Source organism: Leucopleurus acutus (assembly GCF_964270905.1).
Source record: "Leucopleurus acutus genome assembly, chromosome: 21".
NCBI lineage: Eukaryota > Metazoa > Chordata > Mammalia > Artiodactyla > Delphinidae > Leucopleurus > Leucopleurus acutus.
Window position 1 is genome coordinate 8,454,676 of NC_139163.1, and position 18,539 is coordinate 8,473,214.

Sequence of the window (18,539 nt, forward strand, 5' to 3'; positions counted from 1 at the left end):
AGGTTTTTCTTGAGGAAATAGACCTATTTCATTCCTGCCATCATGTCACCATCAATGTACCCTTCCAAACAGGAGTGAGAGTAAATCAGGTCGGACAGGCGACTTCCAGCTTCCTCCGTCATCTCTGTTCAGTGGAAACGTTTGATGTGTCCTGATGACCATAACACACATTGTTTGCTCCTTTTCTCTGTTTTAGTACATTCAGGGTTCTTCTTAAACACATGATCTCAGGATTTGGTGGGTTTTCCTTTTGTCATTTATTACTTTGACTTGGTTTGTGGGATATGTGGGGACATCACCGTGACGGGGTCATGAGGAACATGGGTGACTTGGAAAATGCACTGTGCGGCCAGATATTCAAGTTTGGTGTTCCTAGATCTAGAGAATTTAAAATTCCAGGAACAGCTGCGTGTAGGACACAGATAAGGTCCCTTGTGTGAGTTGACTTTTCTCTGATAAGCCATTTGATGAAATTCTTGAATTCAGGTTTTGTTTTCCCAAGTCTCTGAAAATAATTACTAGTCATGTTTATAAAATGCATATATTTTAACAAGGATTTTTATGCTCTTTTAATTACACGTAAATTTCTTTTCCTACTAGCCAGCATTTCTAGATTCTCCTAATGCCTGTGTCCATTCTTGTTTGTGAACTTTACCAAAGCCTTTAAGGTATTTTTACAGCCCTCTGAGAACACGCTGGCAGTCATGAAGATGTGTGTAAATGTGGATTACCTTCACTGCCTTAAAAAATGTACCGTTTATTTGAAATAATTCTCCTTTACCCAACTGTTACATAATACTTAAATATCTTAAAGTATATATAATTTTATTAATTTGCCCAATTAAATAACATTGCTGATTGTCCCAGTACCTTCTCTTGCCTGTGAACTCAGGAAGCATGGCTGCATTTCTAGTATGCACCAGACTCATGGAAAGCAGACTCATGGAAAGCCCTTGGTTTCAAAATTGTTGGAAGAGGAGATTCCTCATTTCTGTGTTGGGACGCACAGGTTCTTTTATTTCTCTCCTCCTATCTCTTCCTCCTTTTCAGTTGCCTCTGGTTTTTACCCAGACAGAGTCACTCTACGGCGTTTCAATAGGAGAGTCAGGAGAATGTTAGGATGCAGCTAGTGTGGGCTGTCAGCCAGGAGTTACAAAGTGTAAGTGAGGAGTGACCAGTCCACATTGAGTTTCGTCTGTCTCTCTCTCTAGATATTTTTCTCCTTTCTACCTCAATGTGTGTGTTCGTGTGTATGTGTAGGTGGTCCTTGAGTCAAGAGTTTTTGACTTGCTAGTGGTAGGAAAGTCATATGCATTCGCTAGAAGCCGTACTCTGAGGTTTGAATTGCGATCTGTCTCAGGTTGGCGATATGCGGTCCCATCTCTCTCGTGATGCTAGGCAGAGACAGACACAGCTCCTGGTCAGCCGTGCGATCAGGAGGGTGAACAAAGGATGCACTGAAAACCACTGTGTTTTGTACTTCTGGTACAGTGTTTAATAAGTGACATGAGATATTCTGCACTTTTTTTTTTTATAATACAGGCTTTGTGTCAGATGAATTTTGCCCAACTGTAGGCTAATGTAAGTGATCTGAGCACCGCGTTTAAGGTAGGCTAGGAGAAGCTGATGTTCCTTAGGTTAAGTGTATTAAATGCATTTTTGACTTAAAGCCATCGTAAGTTGAAAATATCTTATCAGAAAGTAACCCCATTATAAGTCGAGGAGAATCCGTAATTCTAAACACAGAGTTTCCATCTAACTACCGAACTACTGGATTCAGGTTTCAGTTTTTACAGAAGAAGTTAGATTCACAATTAAGAAGGAAATCTCAATTTAAAAATGCACTTTGTGAGCTACCACAGTGAAATAAATAAATTTGCATATCATTTCCGGTCGTTGAAATACTTTCTCAACATGATTAAGCCCTGAAATGAACTCTAGGGGTCTTTGCCTAATCCCTTTGCTTGCCGATGAAGAAGTCATTTAGGGCCTTGCCTTGTTTATCATAGCTGTGCTGAAATTTAGATGAGCATTAAATACCCTAACCCTCAGATGAGGAAGTAAAGCAGAAAGCCTTTGAGTTACTCTAACGTAGCACAGGGCTTATGTCAAATCTTAACATGGAAAAGTGGCATAGCTGGGGGAAAACAGATTGGAAAGAGATCTTGATAGAAAAATCCTACTAATGGGGACTTCCCTGGTGGGCCAGTGGTTAAGACTCTGTGCTCCTAATGCAGGGAGCCTGGGTTTGATCCCTGGTCAGGGAACTAGATCCCGCATGCCGCAACGAAGATCCCGCAGTCCGCAACGAAGATCCCGCGTGCTGCAACTAAGACCCGGTGCAGTCAAATAAATTAAAAAAAAAAATCCTACTAATGGATTTTGCACTAGGAAGACAATTTCAGGATCCTTATCACTCAGATGGAGATGAAATTGATAGCCCAGAAGGCTCAAGAGCAGAGGAAGAGAACGTTGGAGTTACAGTACTTACAGTCATACTTAGGAGTGGAAAATGCTGTTACTGCATTCGTGTCATTTATAAATGATGCTGTTTCTGTGGTCATAAGAGAGTCACACCGAGAGGATGCTCTTTCATGCTTGGGGGCAAAACCTGCTTAGGTTTTTGTTTCTGATAATGTATTATAGACGCTGTAATTATGAAATCACTTGCTTAGCATAGCTTGATGCCTTGATAGGAAAAGAGATCAGTGGATTAAATCTTGGCAGATTTGTTGAGAATGTAATTTGGGGAAAATTCATTTTTATGACAGAGTAGTGTTTACTGAGAGTGAATTCCGTTAGGAGGAAACTTCTATTTAGCACAGACTAAGATAGGCCAAGTATACTAAATCACCGTAACTGAGTGCAGTTCCTCTCAGGATTCTGGGGGAGAAGTAAGCTATGTACAGACCATGATATGAGCAATGACGTGTTTAAGGAAAATAAGATGTTTTTTATGATGTTAGCCTCTTAGGAAGGAAGGGTGTAAGTTAAAGCAAATGCAATGGTGTAATTGCTATATATACATATATAACAATTAATATTAAAATATATGCAATATATAAAGCAATATTAATACTAATATTAATATTAGTGACAAGGCTACTAGAAATCTCATGACGTTCTCAAAATTTAACCAAAGATACTCATGTAAGAGAGACATAACCCTTTTAGAGGGCAAATAGCTGTCCGCCTCTCGCACAAAATCTTGATAAGAAAGTTAAAGACGTGTTAGTCAACTGTGTTTTCTTGTTTTTTTTTTCCCTCCAAGGTTTTCAGTTCTTGTTTTTAAGAGCTCTGTCCAATTACGTACACACACATCAGTCTTCATAGATGTGAAAAAAGCCCTGACACTTCTGGAGTATGTATATTGTTTTCAAAGAACTTGGCATGGACATTATTATTAAATGAATCACAGGTAAAATTTTGAGCTTACTATAGGAAAAAGACATCATCACATTTGTATGTATCTGTACAACCACAGAAACGTAGATAGAAATGCAGATATCTACTGGGCATAGGAACTTTTTATTCCTGAAATTAGCATGGAAAACCATTTCAAAATGGCACCAGTAAATCATTTAGGTATTCCTTCCGCGTTCCTACGCAGAAGACAGATAACAAACTACCCAGAATGCCTCTTTAATTCCTAGTAAGCACTAGACAATAGGAAAAGATGCCTTGACTTGTAGACTTAAGGCCTCTGTCTTACTACAAGAGGTTCTGATTTTTCTTTGTATAAAGTTGATTACTCCCCTTGTTCTCTTGTGTGTATAACTTGTGGTTAAGTGAACAGAGTACAACTGAACATGAAATCCTTTCTTAGGCTTTTGTCAATGTGCAATTTTACCAAATGTTTTACCTCTAGACTTTTTTGGTCTAATAATTGCAAGCTAGAATTGTTGGGAACTCAGTGTTGGGCTAAAATAGTGTAATAAAACCAAATGACTACATGACATTCTTCTTGTTAAATCAAACCAGACTCAAACAGATGTGCTAAGAGCTTTGGGAAGGGGAAAACAAGCAGTACAGTACAGACATATCACATCTGCATTTGTAATTGTTTAATATTAAAAAAAGACTTATAGTTTTAACTTTTTAATAAAAACAACGAAGACTTCAAGTATAGTAGCTTCAAATATCTTTGCTGCTGGGCCAATCATAGGACATACTAAAATTTTTTGAAAATAGAAATTTAAAGAAAGTATAAAGTATTTAACTTTGGCTTTGCCCAAGAGAAGTTAAATGAAGCTCTCACAGAGTTTAAAATCCAACACGCTTTTTTTAACAGTGGAACTATGCAACAGTTTAAATAAATGTAATGTATATAAATATATCATGATAAAAATCTACCATTGAAATTGATACTGTAAGTAGGTTTATAACTTTTATATTAATTGTTATAAATGATATGTTGAACAGAATAGAAAAATAAATAAGTGAAATAGGTACTATTTTCATTTAGGAGTGTACCTCTCTTGAATGGATTTAAAACTTCCTCATTAATTTATGTGAAACACACTGTGCTCACACCAGTCTTGTTTCTGCTGACCTTTTCATTCAATTTCTTATTTTTTCTCCAGCCTCACCACTTCTAATACTCAAGATTATTGCATTGGTATCAGCAATTTGAGTATCTTGAGTGATAGTGCAGTACACAATATTTTTGATATATTTCTAAATGCAATTCATTCTAGTAATTTCTTGCGAGATGGAAGAAGAATAAACTTGTTCGATTCTGAAACTCATGTTTCTACTGAGTGAACAAGCACTGAGAATATAGAAGAGCTGCCCCCAAATTGTCCTTACTTTATTTAATAATCACTCATCTTTGACAGGCTGTATCATTTACCCAGATCGCCGGATGTGAGAGGGGAATTGCTTTCTCCCAGTAGAAAATACAGTAAATGAGATTCTATCAGACAACAGGCAGGCAGCTAGAAAAAGACAGGCAGAGGTAGGGGTGTGTGTGTGTGTGGGGGAGAGAGAGAGAGAGAGAGAGGGTTGGACCTTTGCTACGTATACTTTTCTTCTTCTTTTTTTTTTTTTTTTTTTTTTTTTGCTGAGAGTGAACTGTTTCTATCACTTTTCTCATACCCATTCCTTTTTCTAATCATTTTCTTTCTCTTCCCACAAATGATTCAATGACGGTGTCAGGTGAAAACCCAATGCTTTGAATAGGATGCTAGGATTGTTTTCAACAGTGGCAACCATGTTTCTGACTTGCACTCTAGGAAGAAGTAGGTCAAATGTACGTATGTTGTAGGTGATATTGGGTTTGATAGAAATGGGGAGGGGGAAGCAGAGTTGATTTTCTTTCTTTCTTGTTTTCATTGACTTGCCACTGTGTGAATACCATGAGGAGTTATATCTAAAGTGGCTTACAGAGATCTAAAGACACATGGATGGCAGCAAGATAAAATTCTGAGGGAATGCAAGTTACAGAATCTGCAACGAGGCTATTATAAAAATTCACACGTTGCTTAGGGAGGGCCAGAAATTTGGTTGGAAATTTTCTTTTAGTCAACACTAAGCAACTTGAACAGCTCCATGATTTACTAGGTGTTAAAAATAATTGGTTGCCCCTAAGAACATATGTTTCCTGAAGGAAGATAGCATTGAAATTTATCCCCAGGGTCCTCATGCAAAGGATACAAATGATGTACTATAGAGATTATCAGCAGATACATCCTCACCAGGGTATTTGTAGAGAGACTGAAGAGTGAGCTCCTCACTGGTCATTGTTTAGATTCCTCACTCTCAGCTGGTGTGATGGGTAATGGCTATAAACATTGGAACCACAAATTTAGCTCTTGACGGTCTCAATGATTAACTGAATCAACTCTCCTACCCACCTCAGCCAACACTGGACTTCATTCTTTCGTGCTAAAATATGAATGAGTGCATTCCATTTCAGCGAGTTAAAGCAGATCACGTGTGTGTGTGTGTGTGTGTGTGTGTGTGTGTGTGTGTGTGTGTGTGTATATATATATAATTTTTTTTTTTTTTTTTTTTGCCGTATGCGGGCCTCTCACCGCTGCAGCCTCTCCCGCCACGGAGCACAGGCTCCGGACGCGCAGGCCCAGCGGCTCCGCGGCATGTGGGATCTTCCCGGACCGGGGCAGAAACCCGCGTTCCCCGCATCGGCAGGCGGACTCTCAACCACTGCGCAACCAGGGAAGCCCCCGCTTGTATATATTTTATCTACCATTGTGTATGTTGAATTTCCTCAAACTTCCAAACAGTAGTCATATAACATTGTTTTTACAACTCTTAGTATCTTGTTACTTTTTTTCTGAGATAATAGTTTGACTTTTCCCTTCCTATTCATGATTCTTTTTAAAGTTCATTAAAGAAAACATGAATGTGTGTTTATTTTAAAGTGCTACCACATTATTTGATATCTAAACTTATGGTAATAAATATTAAAACTTCAAAACGGACTACACTAAATAATCATTTTTTGTTCAGTTAAGTTTTGAATCTAATGAGAGAGTGTTTTATTATTAAATACTGTGTTTTTGTACTAATTGGATGATTTTAATCTGTATATAGTTTCTATCTAGAGTACCTCCGTCCCAAGCCCTCCAATCTATTGTTTTATTAAACTTTCAAATTTGAGAAAATCATAGATTTACATGCAGCTGTAAGGAATAACACAGATTTTGAGTATTCTTTACCCAGTTTCTCGAAAGGTAACATCTTACAAAACGGTAGTAGAGGGACACTGCCAGGAAAGGGACACCGAAACTGTCGAGACACGAAACGTAAGATTCCCTCATGTGATCCTTTTATGGCCACGCCCACCTCCCTCCTGTCCCAACTCCCTGCTTAGCTATTGGCAACAAATAACCTGTTCTCCTTTTCAATAAGTCTGTCATTTCAAGAATGTTAAAGTCATACAGTATGTAATCTATTTCGGATTGCCTTTTTGCCACTCTGCATAATTCTCTGGAGAGTCATCCAGGTGTTATAAATCAATAGTTCATTTCTCTTTATTTTTGAGTAATAGTACATGGTGTAGATATTCCACAGTTTTGTATATCATTCACTTCTTGAGGGATATATGAGTTATTTCCAGGTTTTGATTATTAAGTGTATGTTTCTGTGTATATATATGTATACATATATATATATTCATATATATTCTTGTACAGGTTTTGTGTGAGCATAAATTTTCATTTCTCTGGGGTAAATACTGCCCAGGAGAATAATTGCTTGGTCATCTGATAATCGCATGTTTAATTTTTTTTTTTTTTACATCTTTATTGGAGTGTAATTGCTTTACAATGGTGTGTTAGTTTCTGCTTTATAGCAAAGTGAATCAGTTATACATATACATATGTTCCCATATCTCTTCCCTCTTGCATCTCCCTCCCTCCCACCCTCCCTATCCCACCCCTCCGGGCGGTCACGAAGCACCCAGCTGATCTCCCTGTGCTGTGCGGCTGCTTCCCACTAGCTATCTGTTTTACGTTTGGTAGTGTATATATGTCCATGCCACCCTCTCGCTTTGTCACAGCTTACCCTTCCCCCTCCCCATATCCTCAAGTCCATTCTCTAGTAGGTCTGTGTCTTTATTCCTGTCTTACCCCTGGATTCTTCATGACATTTTTTTTTTCTTAAATTCCATATATATGTGTTAGCGTACAGTATTTGTCTTTCTCTTTCTGACTTACTTCACTCTGTATGACAGACTTTAGGTCCCTCCACCTCATTACAAATAGCTCAGTTTCGTTTCTTTTTATGGCTGAGCAATATTCCGCTGTATATATGTACCACATCTTCTTTATCCATTCATCTGATGATGGACACTTAGGTTGTTTCCATCTCCAGGCTATTGTAAATAGAGCTGCAATGAACATTTTGGTACATGACTCTTTTTGAATTATGGTTTTCTCAGGGTCTATGCCCAGTAGTGGGATTGCTGGGTCATATGGTAGGCCTATTTGTAGTTTTTTAAGGAACCTCCATACTGTTCGCATGTTTAATTTTTTAAGAAACTGTCAAACTGTTTTCCAAAGTGGTTCTGCCCATTAGCGATATATGAGCAATCCATTTTCTCCACATTCCAGCCAGTATTTGGCATTGTCACTGTTTTTCATTTTAGCCATTCTGAATAGGTGTGTAGTGATATTTCTTTGCGGTTTTAATTTGCATTTCCCAAATGAATGATGGTGTTGAACATCTTTTCATGTGCTTATTTGCCATCTGTATATCCTTTTAGATGAAACGACACTTTGGTTTTTGCCTGTTTTCTAATTACATTATTTGTTCTTTTGCTGTTGAATCTTTAAAGTTTTTTTTTTTTATATATTCTAGACACATGTCCTTGTCAGATACGTGGTTTGCAGATATTTTTTAGCAGTCTGTAGCATGTCTTCTCATTTCTTAACTGGGTATTTCACAGAGCGAATGGTTTTAATGTTTATCACTTTTTTCTTTTATGGATTGTGCTTTTGGTGTCCTAGGAACTCTTTGGCTAGTCCAAGATCCTAAAGATTTTCCCCTATGATTTCTCCTAAAAGTTGTATATTTTTACATTTTACGTTTATGTCTGTGATCCCATATTGAGTTAACTATTCTGTAGGGTGTTAGACTTTGGTTGTTTTTGCCTGTGGACTTCCAGTTGTTTAAGCGCCATTTGTTGAAAGGCTTTCTTTGCTCCACTGAGTTGCCTTTGCACCTTTTCAAAAATTATTTGGGCATATTCATATGAGTCTGTTTCTGACTTCTCTGTTTTGATACACTGATGGATTGGTCTGTCCCTCTGCCAGTACCACATGGATTTGGTTACCGTAGCTACAAAATAGGTCTTGAAAACAGGTGTACTGATTCCTCCTATTTTATCCTTTTTCAAAATTATTTAAGCCATTCTATTTTTTTTTTTTTTTTGGCTTTCCATTTAAATTTTACAAGAATCTTGTCTGTGTCTAAAAAAAATCTTGCTGGGATTTTGATAGAAATTGTCTTAAACCTACATATAAGTCTGAGGAGAATTGACATCTTTACAATGTTCAGTCTTCCGGTCTATTAACATGGTATATTGCTCTATTTAATTTTTTATTCATTTCTTTCTTCAGCATCATACAGTTTTCAGGACACAGTTTTGTACCTGTTATATATAAGTGTTCTTTTGGCGATTGTAAATGGCATTGTACCTTTAATTTTGGTGTCCACATGTTCAGTGCTAGCATGTATAAATAAAATTGAATTTTGTATGTTCATTATATATCCTGGGCAGTTGCTAATCTCAAGTATTAACTCTAGGAGTTTTCTTGTAGATTGCTTGGCATAATCTCTGTAGCTAATGGTGCAAATACAGTCGATTTGATTTTTTCCTTTCTGATCTGTACGCATTTATTTCTTTTACTTGGCTTATTGCACTGGCTAGATCCTCTGGCATATTGTTGAATAAAAGTGGTGAAACCATACCTTTTTGCCTGTTCTCAGTCTTAGGGGGAAGCATTCAGTCTTCCCCCAATAAGTATAATGTTAGATGTAGGGGGTTTTTTTTGGTTTTTTTTTACAGGTACTCATTGTGAAGTTGGGGAAGTTTTCCTCCATTCATATATATATTTTTTCTTTTGCGGTACGCGGGCCTCTCACCGCTGTGGCCTCTCCCGTTGCGGAGAACAGGCTCCGGACGCGCAGGCTCAGCGGCCGTGGCTCATGGGCCCAGCCGCTCCGCGGCATGTGGGATCTTCCCGGACCGGGGCACGAACCCGTGTCCCCTGCGTCGGCAGGCGGGCTCTCAACCACTGCGCCACCAGGGAAGCCCACTCCATTCATATTTTATTGAAAGTTTTTCTCATGATTGGATGCTTAAAGTAGTCAAATGCTTTTTCCTACATAGAATATTACAATCCTGTGATTTTATTCTGTAGCTAGTTATTATGGCAGATTACGTTGATTGATTTTCAAATACTGAACTGTGTTTACATTCCTGGAATAAACATCCCTTGGCCTTATTGAATAACTGTTATCTATTGCTTACTTCTGTTTTCTCTTATTTTGTTAAGGATTCCTATATCTGTATTTATGAGGGATATTGGTCTGTTTCTTTCTCTTTTTTTTTGGTGCTGCCTTTGTCTGTCTTTGGTAACAAGGTGTGTTAGCTTGGTCTGCACAACAAAATACCATAGATTGGGTGGCTTAAACAACAGAAATGTATTTTCTCACATTTCTGGAGGCTAAAAATCTGATATTAGGTTGTAGTACAGTCAAGTTCTCGTGAAGACTCTCCTCCTGGTTCGTAGACCCCTGTCTTCTGGGTGTGCGAGCACATGGCCTTTTCTTAGTGCAGGCATGTGGCAGCGTCGGAGGAAAGGGAAGAGAGAGTTCTTCTTTGTCCTCTTCTTATAAGGCCACCAGTCCTGTTGGATTAGCATCCCATCCTTATGAACTTAGTTCATCTTAATTACCTCCTAAAAGCCTTATTTATGGTTACTAAAGGGGAAACATGGGGGAAAGTGATAAATTAGGAGATTGAGATGAACATATATACACTACTATACATAAAATGGATAACTAGTACCTACTGTACAGCACAGGGAACTCTACTCAATATTCTGTAATAACCTGTATGGGAAAATAATCTGAAAAAGAATGGATATATATATATCCATATCTACAAATAAACTGATTCACTTTAACACAACACTGTAAATCAACTATATGCCAATGAAAATTGAAAAAATAAAGAAATGACAAGTACAGTTATATTGGGAGTTAGGGCTTCACCATGCAAATTTTGGAAGCAACAATTCAGTCCGTAGCACAGAGTAATAATGGCGCCATGAAATGCGTAAGGAAGTGTTTTATCTGCTTCTGTTTTCTGGGAGAGAGTGCGTAAAATTGTTAATTCTTTACATGTTTAGATGTCTCGGTGCATTTAGGTAAATGCCTTAGTACGTATAACAGATACCATAGACTGGGTAGCTTATAAAGAAACAAAAACTTCTTGCCTGTGGTTCTTGAGACTGGGAAGTCCAAGGTCAAGGTGCCCGCTGTTTCAGTGTCTGCTGAAGGCCTGCTTCCTGTTCAGAGACAGCGTCTTCTTGCTGTGTCCTCACATGGCAGAAGGGGCAAGAGAGCGCTCTGGAGTCGCTTTTATAAGGATACTTTGCCCTCATGATCTAATCACCACCCAAAGGCCCCACCTCCAAATACCATCATGGTGGGGATTAGGTTTCAACATATGACTTTGGGGTGACACAGACATTCAGTCTATGGCAGAAGAATTCTTCTGTAAAACCACCTGGGCCTGGACTTTTCTTTCAGGGGAGTTTTAATAGTTATAGTGTAACTATTAAATGTTACATTACATTAACATTTACATTACATTAAATGTAATGTAAATGTTATTCACATTTTCTGTTTCATCGAGTAAGTTGTGGTCATTTGTTGTGTGTGTGTGTGTTTTAAGGAAGTAAGCAATTTCACTTTTGTCCAATTTATGGGTGTAGTTTTTAGAGCATTTTTTCATATCTGTGGGGTCTCTAGTAATATTTGCTCTTTTATTCCTGTTAGATGTTTATCTAATCCCCCTCTTTATTCTTAGCCCTATTCTTATCTCTATTTATTCTTACCCCCCTCTTTTTTTTGGTCATTTCTGCTACATGTGTTAATCTTGCTGATCTTTTCCAAGAATTAGGCTTCGTTTCATTGCTCTTCTGTTTTCATTTCCAGTGATTTTGGCATTTATCTGTAATTTCTTGCCTTCTTGCTTGAGGTTTATTTTACTCTCCCTTTTCTAAGCTCTTGAGATGGGAGCTTGGATTACACATATAAGAATTTTCCTCTTTTCTAATGTATGTTTTCAGTGCTGTTAACTTCCCCCTCAGCTCTGCTTAGCTGAGTCCTACAGATATTGATATCTTGTGTTTATATTTCATTCAGTTTAATGTACTTTTAAAAACTTCCCTTGAGACTTCTTTGATCCATGGATTATTTAGAAGTGTTTGCTGGTTGACAATTGTCCTGTCATTTTTCTCTTATTAGTTTCTGGTTTGATTCTGCAACTACAGTGGTTGTAATTAGGCCTTTAATACCATAGACTTACTGGCAAGACAGAGTTTCTCCCCCTGGAAATGAATGTTCAGGTTGATTTTTTTTCTTTTTATTTGAGTCATAAGTTTGTGTTCAGACTACACTAAGCCATGCAACTGTAGACAAACTGATTAGTAAACTTTAGTTAAGATATAAATTGAAGCATCTCTTTAACCTTTAGAAAAGCTATTTGTTTGTAAAGCATTATATTTTACATTTTATTATTATTATATATAATATATATTATATTTATAATATATTATAATATATATAATATATATTATATATATTATATATTATTATATTATATATATTATTATAGTACTTCACTCCTTCAGAGTTCTTTCTCATCATTAAGATTTCTTAATATATATATATTAAATATATATTATATATATAATATATATATATAAAGAAATATATTCCAACCTAGTTATAATTGAAACACATATCTTAAAATCCTAAAGATTTGTCTTGAAAACCAAATATCAAAGTCAGTTCATTTGACCTGAGCTCAAGGTAGTCATTGATTTTTATTTCTGACGTTGTGACTCGGATTTGTTTTCAAGAGAAACCGATTTATTGGGGGGTGGGAAGATAGTAAGAATAAGCACATTAATGATGAACTGTGACAGCACACTATCTAATAAGTTAAGAGAAAAGTAAACTCAAAAGCACATGCAGTGTTACATCGTTTCACATAGCAGGTGTAAGGATGACTGCATTGTTGTAAGTTCTGTGCGCTCTCTTTAGACAATGGTGTATTGTACATGTCCTTCAAGAAAAAAAACTTTTCAAAAAGTGTTTAAATAAGCAAACTCTAGTCCTTGAACATGCTTCATTTCAGTTGCCTGGCAACACCTGGTATATGGCTCATGCAACTGTGCAGTGACTTATGTCAAATCAACAGGCCACAGTGGAAAGAGGAATTGAATGACTTCATCAAATAAGCTTCAATAACAAGTTCATGCTTTTTGACTGTGTTCATCTCTTTTTGAAATTTAGGTTGTCGGGATTTCAGCTTCCTTCCTGCATCGTCAGCACCGGCTCCATCCTTACTCTGTGGTTCACGACAGACTTCGCCGTGAGTGCCCAGGGCTTCAAAGCTCTGTATGAAGGTAGGATGCGCCTTGTGCACTGCACACATCCACCGTCCAGATGACGTCACACTGAACGTTTTCATGCAGATGGAAGCTGCTATTTCAGAGGTGGTTTAATGGTGCAGACATTTGACTTCTGTGCTTTGTTGATGGGAGAACACTATTTACTACAATGGCCCAACATCCTATAGCACAAAACGTGTGTTGACAATTTTCCTTTACTGGTATAAATTTTGATTGGAAGAGTGGTTTTTCTTTTGACATGTGGTAGAGACGTTTTGAGAATTTAGAATACTAATTGATAGAGCTCCTTTTCTGTGAAGAATTAGTTCTTAAGGCAGACATGTTTTCTTAAAATTATTGTTGGACAGTAATACTCAGAGTTGGTGCTTAGGTAAAGGGAATTCCATTGCATGAGTTTCGGTTGACAGAGTGGAAACTTTTCATGGAGAAAATGATTTCAGTTTGACTGTTCGGTGCTTGCAAGGCATGAGGAGTGAGTTTTGTTTTGTTTCTGTTTTTTGGTGTTTTCGGATTTTGTGCCGACGTGCCCTTAGGGTCTTGCTGTCATTGGTGACTGTTTGGGGCAGAAATTTTAAAAAGATAGAAGAGAGTTCAACCTTTGGTAGAGGGAATAATACAGATGATCACTTTAAGTATTCAGTTTTAAGAAATTGCACTACTAATATGGTAAGTGTAAATGCTGAGGTCTCTTTAGTCTTGTTTCACATAGACACTTTACATTTTCTTTCCTGTGTAATACAAAATCTTTTATTTTTAACATGAACTCTGAAGCCCATGAATTGAAAAGGACTGTGGGTAAGGGATAGTCCAATTCCTATTTACAACACACACTGTTCACTTAACGAGCCTTTCTGGGTTCAGTCACATCTGTGTGTGTTCTTCTTTGGAGTGTTCCCTGTACTTGGGCAAAAATCATTCTTCGTGGAAAGATAAAATCTACATGTGCTTTGTACAACTGAACTTAGCTACTATGCAATTAGCAGAAAATACAAGGGTAGAATGTCCTCTTTGCACAGTAAAATCAACAGAGCCATTTATCCTTTCATTTAAAGTCTTATGTGGAATGATGCTTAGTATCGTATACTATTCTGACTCCAGTTCATCCAGGCCACTGCAGTTATATATAAACCTGCATCAGTGGCCTGAAAGGGTAACTCATCTTGAAGTATATTACTGATTACCAGGGGATAATTTAATCTTTGGAAGAGTAACAGGCTAGTTTAAGATTAATAGGTGCTGTTAGCTTTCAAATTTGCTTGTATCTACCACTTCCTGTATACCCTAACTTCACAAAATTTCTTTTTCGCTTAACATTACAAAAGTGTTTCTAAAGCGATCTGTACTAGGTACTGTGAAACAGAACTTGTCCAATCAGCATATATGGTATTTGCTCAGAAGGTAGATACGGCTTCAACATTTGAGAAACCTTGGCAGTTTTCCTGCCCTTTCTAAGTTGATCTTCATGTTTTATTAAATTTCGTAAGATAAATGTTGCAGAAACTACCGATGCTGGGAGATTGCCAAATGAGTAATTCTACTGAATCTTTCCCGCCTGTTGTTGGTGTTAGTGGTTGTCATCATGGTATAATAAAAAATGACTGAGATTTTCTCTGTTGGGAAAGTGTTTATGAGTTATTCACAAAATTGGGAAAATGACGAGAAAAGTAAGCAAGGTCATGAGTTCAATGTATTTTTTCAATTGTTGATGTGTGAAGATGCAGTTTTTTGAAATTTGTGTTTTAAATAGTGACATTACAATATAGTCTGATATTCACAAGTGAATACAGGTCATTATTTTGAAAGAAAAAAACTATTAAAATAAAAAGTACTTTGTCAGCAAAACAGAAATTGTATAAAATATTCAATATCTTTATTTGTAAAATAGTTCTCAATTAGCTTAAAGGTCTACTGAGAAAATAAATTTGTACTATCTGGAGAAATAAAGTTAGTCTAAACAGAAGATTAAAGACTAGACAATTTATCTAGAAGAGACTAAAGCTTTCACTTTAGATATCAGCTGACTTATCAATAGTATCAGTTCCCACAGGGAATTTAGACATAATTGTAACTTACCCATGTAATGGTCATGAGGAAAAGTGAGATTTTTATTGAGCAGTGTATAAAATATGTAAATACACTTATTCGGATATAATATTAAGCAGAAGCAATGATAATAGAAAAGTGTCTAAAGTCATTTTGTAACCAGAACATTAAATCCCATTGTTTTTTTTTTTTACGTGGATCATCATAGCATTTTTATTTTTAATAGGCAGAATTGTAACAACCTCGAGCACCCATCAACAGGCGAATGAATAAACATACTGTGGTGTACTCTTACAGTGAAACACTACTCGGCAAAACAGAGTAATAAACTATTGATACCCACAAAAATATGAATTACTCTCAAAATAATTACATTGAGTGAAAGAAGCCAGATAAAAGAGTCCTCACTGGGTGAATCCCTTTATATAAATTTCTAGAAAAATGCAAACACATCTATACGATAGAAAGCATATCACTGGTCACTTGGGGATGTGGAGGGGTGGAATGTGAAGGACCCATTGGTTTTTATATTGGCAAGACTCCATCAAGTAATTAATATAAGCTAAATAATATAATAAAACGTCCACATCTTATCCAAGACCTCTAAAGAGAATTTAATTTATAAATGTAATACTAGGGCTTCCCTGGCTGCACAGCGGGCAAGAGTCCGCCCGCCAATTCAGGGGACACGGGTTCGAGCCCTGGTCCAGGAAGATCCCACATGTCGTGGAGCAACTAAGCCTGTACGCCACAACTACTGAGCTCTGTGCTCTAGAGCCCACTAGCCACAGCTTCTGAGCCCGTGTGCCACAGCTGCTGAAGCCCACGCGCCTAGAGCCCATGCTCTGCAACAAGAGAAGCCGCCGTAATGAGAAGCCTGCACACGGCAATGAAGAGTAGCCCCCGCTCGCCGCAACTAGAGAAAGCCCGCGGGCAGCAACAAAGACCCAGTGCGGCCAAAAATAAAATAAATAAATATATTTTTAAAAAAGGTAATACTAAATCAGCTTTAAAAATTTTTTTCTCTAGTTCTTAAACCATTACTAATTTATCTAATTAAAATTAGTAATTATTTAGTATTACCATATTGATATTTAAATTTCTAATTTTCATTTATTTGCTTGAATTGGAGAAAGTCTTCCAAATTTAAAAAATCTGTCTATACAAAATAACCTTTATAATAAACTTAATCAGGGAACTGAACTTTATAGTTTGCTGATGGTACTTTGGACTGGTACATTGCATAAATTATTATTCATACATGGAGATATTATGCTACCTAAGGAGTATGGAAACAATAAATTAAAATATTCTAATTGATGCATTCGGTTGTTGAATTTAACGCTGGATATTAAATGGAAATATTTAGAAATTTCACACTAACATTATTCACATACAGTAATTAGCTCTCTAAATAGTAAGTTTATAGATTGTTGATGACATCAACATATTTAACCCATAAATACAGACTAATAAAATTGAAATTACTAATTTAGTAGGGTGTTTTATAATGTTATATTGCCTAGTTCCGTCACTGAACATTATTCTTCATGATCAACCAAAGAATTTGCATAATTTTCTTTGGTAAATTTATAACAAAAAATATTAGGATTACACATAATTTACAATGAGTTGGATTGCTATCAAAATTCCTACATTTGTCCAGTATTGAAGTCCTATGTGTATAAATAGTATTCATTCATGTATTTCTATTTGCCAACTTTCTTTCATCAAGATCTCAGTTACTAAAATAAAATTATTTTTGTCATCAAGTTTATGATTTAAGAAAAAAAATCATATAGGAGGCCGGAAAATTGACATGACATGTCAGGACGTGACAGATATTATGTCATGACAAACGTGTGACAAGGCAGTCATTAGACTTAAGGACAAAGAGAACAAATCCATTTGGTGACATGGGACAGTCTCGAGATTATGCCCCAGAGAACTTGTCACTCTGATGCTCTTTTTATTTTTTCATTTTTTAAGAGGGAAGCCTTCCTCTGTTTTAATGCTTTTACTTACTGGTGACAAAGTGAACTAAGCATTAGAAACACTAGTGAATATATGATGAAAACCCTTCCACTCCCAATTTTTGGTTCTGAAGTCTGATTTATTTTTAAGTGACATTTCTCTTGTTAATGTGCATCTTTATTTTTATCCTGAATATCATTTCAAATGTTTCATGAATTACTTGGTAATTTTCATACATTGACTTTTCATAATTTTAGTATTGGTTATATTTTTTAAATTTAGTTTTTTACCAATTATTTACTGTAATTTAGATGGACTTTTTAGATATTTTTGCAAGTGAAATAAGCTTCTTTGACATTGATTGTATTTTGATAATCCAGTACTTTGTGTGAAATAGAACTTTTGTATATTATAGTACTTGTACTTGAATAGAAAGCCCCAACTCTGTGATTCAAATTAATGAGTCCAAAGTGTATTCACTAGAATAAATACTTTCCTTCTATAGAACATTTCTCGATAGTGTAGGGCAATTCCATTGATTGGGAATTAAATTGGCCAAGGCTTTATCCATGAGATGACAGTTTTTGTAAAGAAATTTAAATGAAAATTTAATGCATATTTTGCCGCAGATATTTACATTTGCAATAGTTGTTTGGGTAGGCAAAGGAAGGTTAAACCGGTTGCTTGTCTAAGGCAAAGCTGATAGAAATGGTAGGAATCTATTCTCTTTAAGATGTCTTTAAAAATGCTGGCTGATGTGATAGTTGAAAAGGGAAAAATTTTAGCCACGAATGTAGACAGTCAAATACTTTGTTCATAAAATACTAATTTTACAATTCAACATTTATCTCACCTTCCCATGGTGCCGTATTTGAATATATTGGCCTTAAATATTATGCATGAAATCTATAAGAATCTGACAGTTTAAAAAATCTGTTTTAAAAGAAATACCGCCAGCGTAGCGAGGAGGAATTTGACATTACTAAATAGGAAAAGTTTGCTGTGACAGGAAATTGTTTTTGCATACCAAATAGCTCATTAGTTGGAGTGAGAAGAATGGTTGCCCACGAGATGCTTTAAGAGACTCCCTTGGGTTATAAAATGCTATTCTAAAGGAATTCTTCTCTTTCAGTTTTTTTGTCTTAAAATTATTCATTTTATCAATTATAGCATTGTCCTGCTTACTAAGGTATATGTATCTGTATAGATGAATACATAAATAGTAAATAAGTGGATGATAGGTAGGTAGGTACATAGATGAAAGAGATAGATGAATAGATAATCAGTAGATAAAATAGTTAATAGATTGGTAGGTAGATAGACACTTGATAAATAGGTAGACAGGTA

At 36.3% G+C, this 18,539-nt stretch overlaps 1 protein-coding gene across 1 annotated transcript in view; it reads left to right on the forward strand.

Moving 5' to 3' along the window:
• The window catches only part of CSMD1 (CUB and Sushi multiple domains 1), a gene marked incomplete at its 3' end in the record, with an annotated part of 1,744,596 nt that overhangs the window by 508,581 nt on the left and 1,217,476 nt on the right, over positions 1-18,539 (forward strand). The window contains exon 3 of the mRNA XM_082863948.1: positions 13,057-13,169. Within this exon, the coding sequence (XP_082720074.1) occupies positions 13,057-13,169 (113 nt within the window). The remainder of the gene's footprint in view (positions 1-13,056; positions 13,170-18,539) is intronic.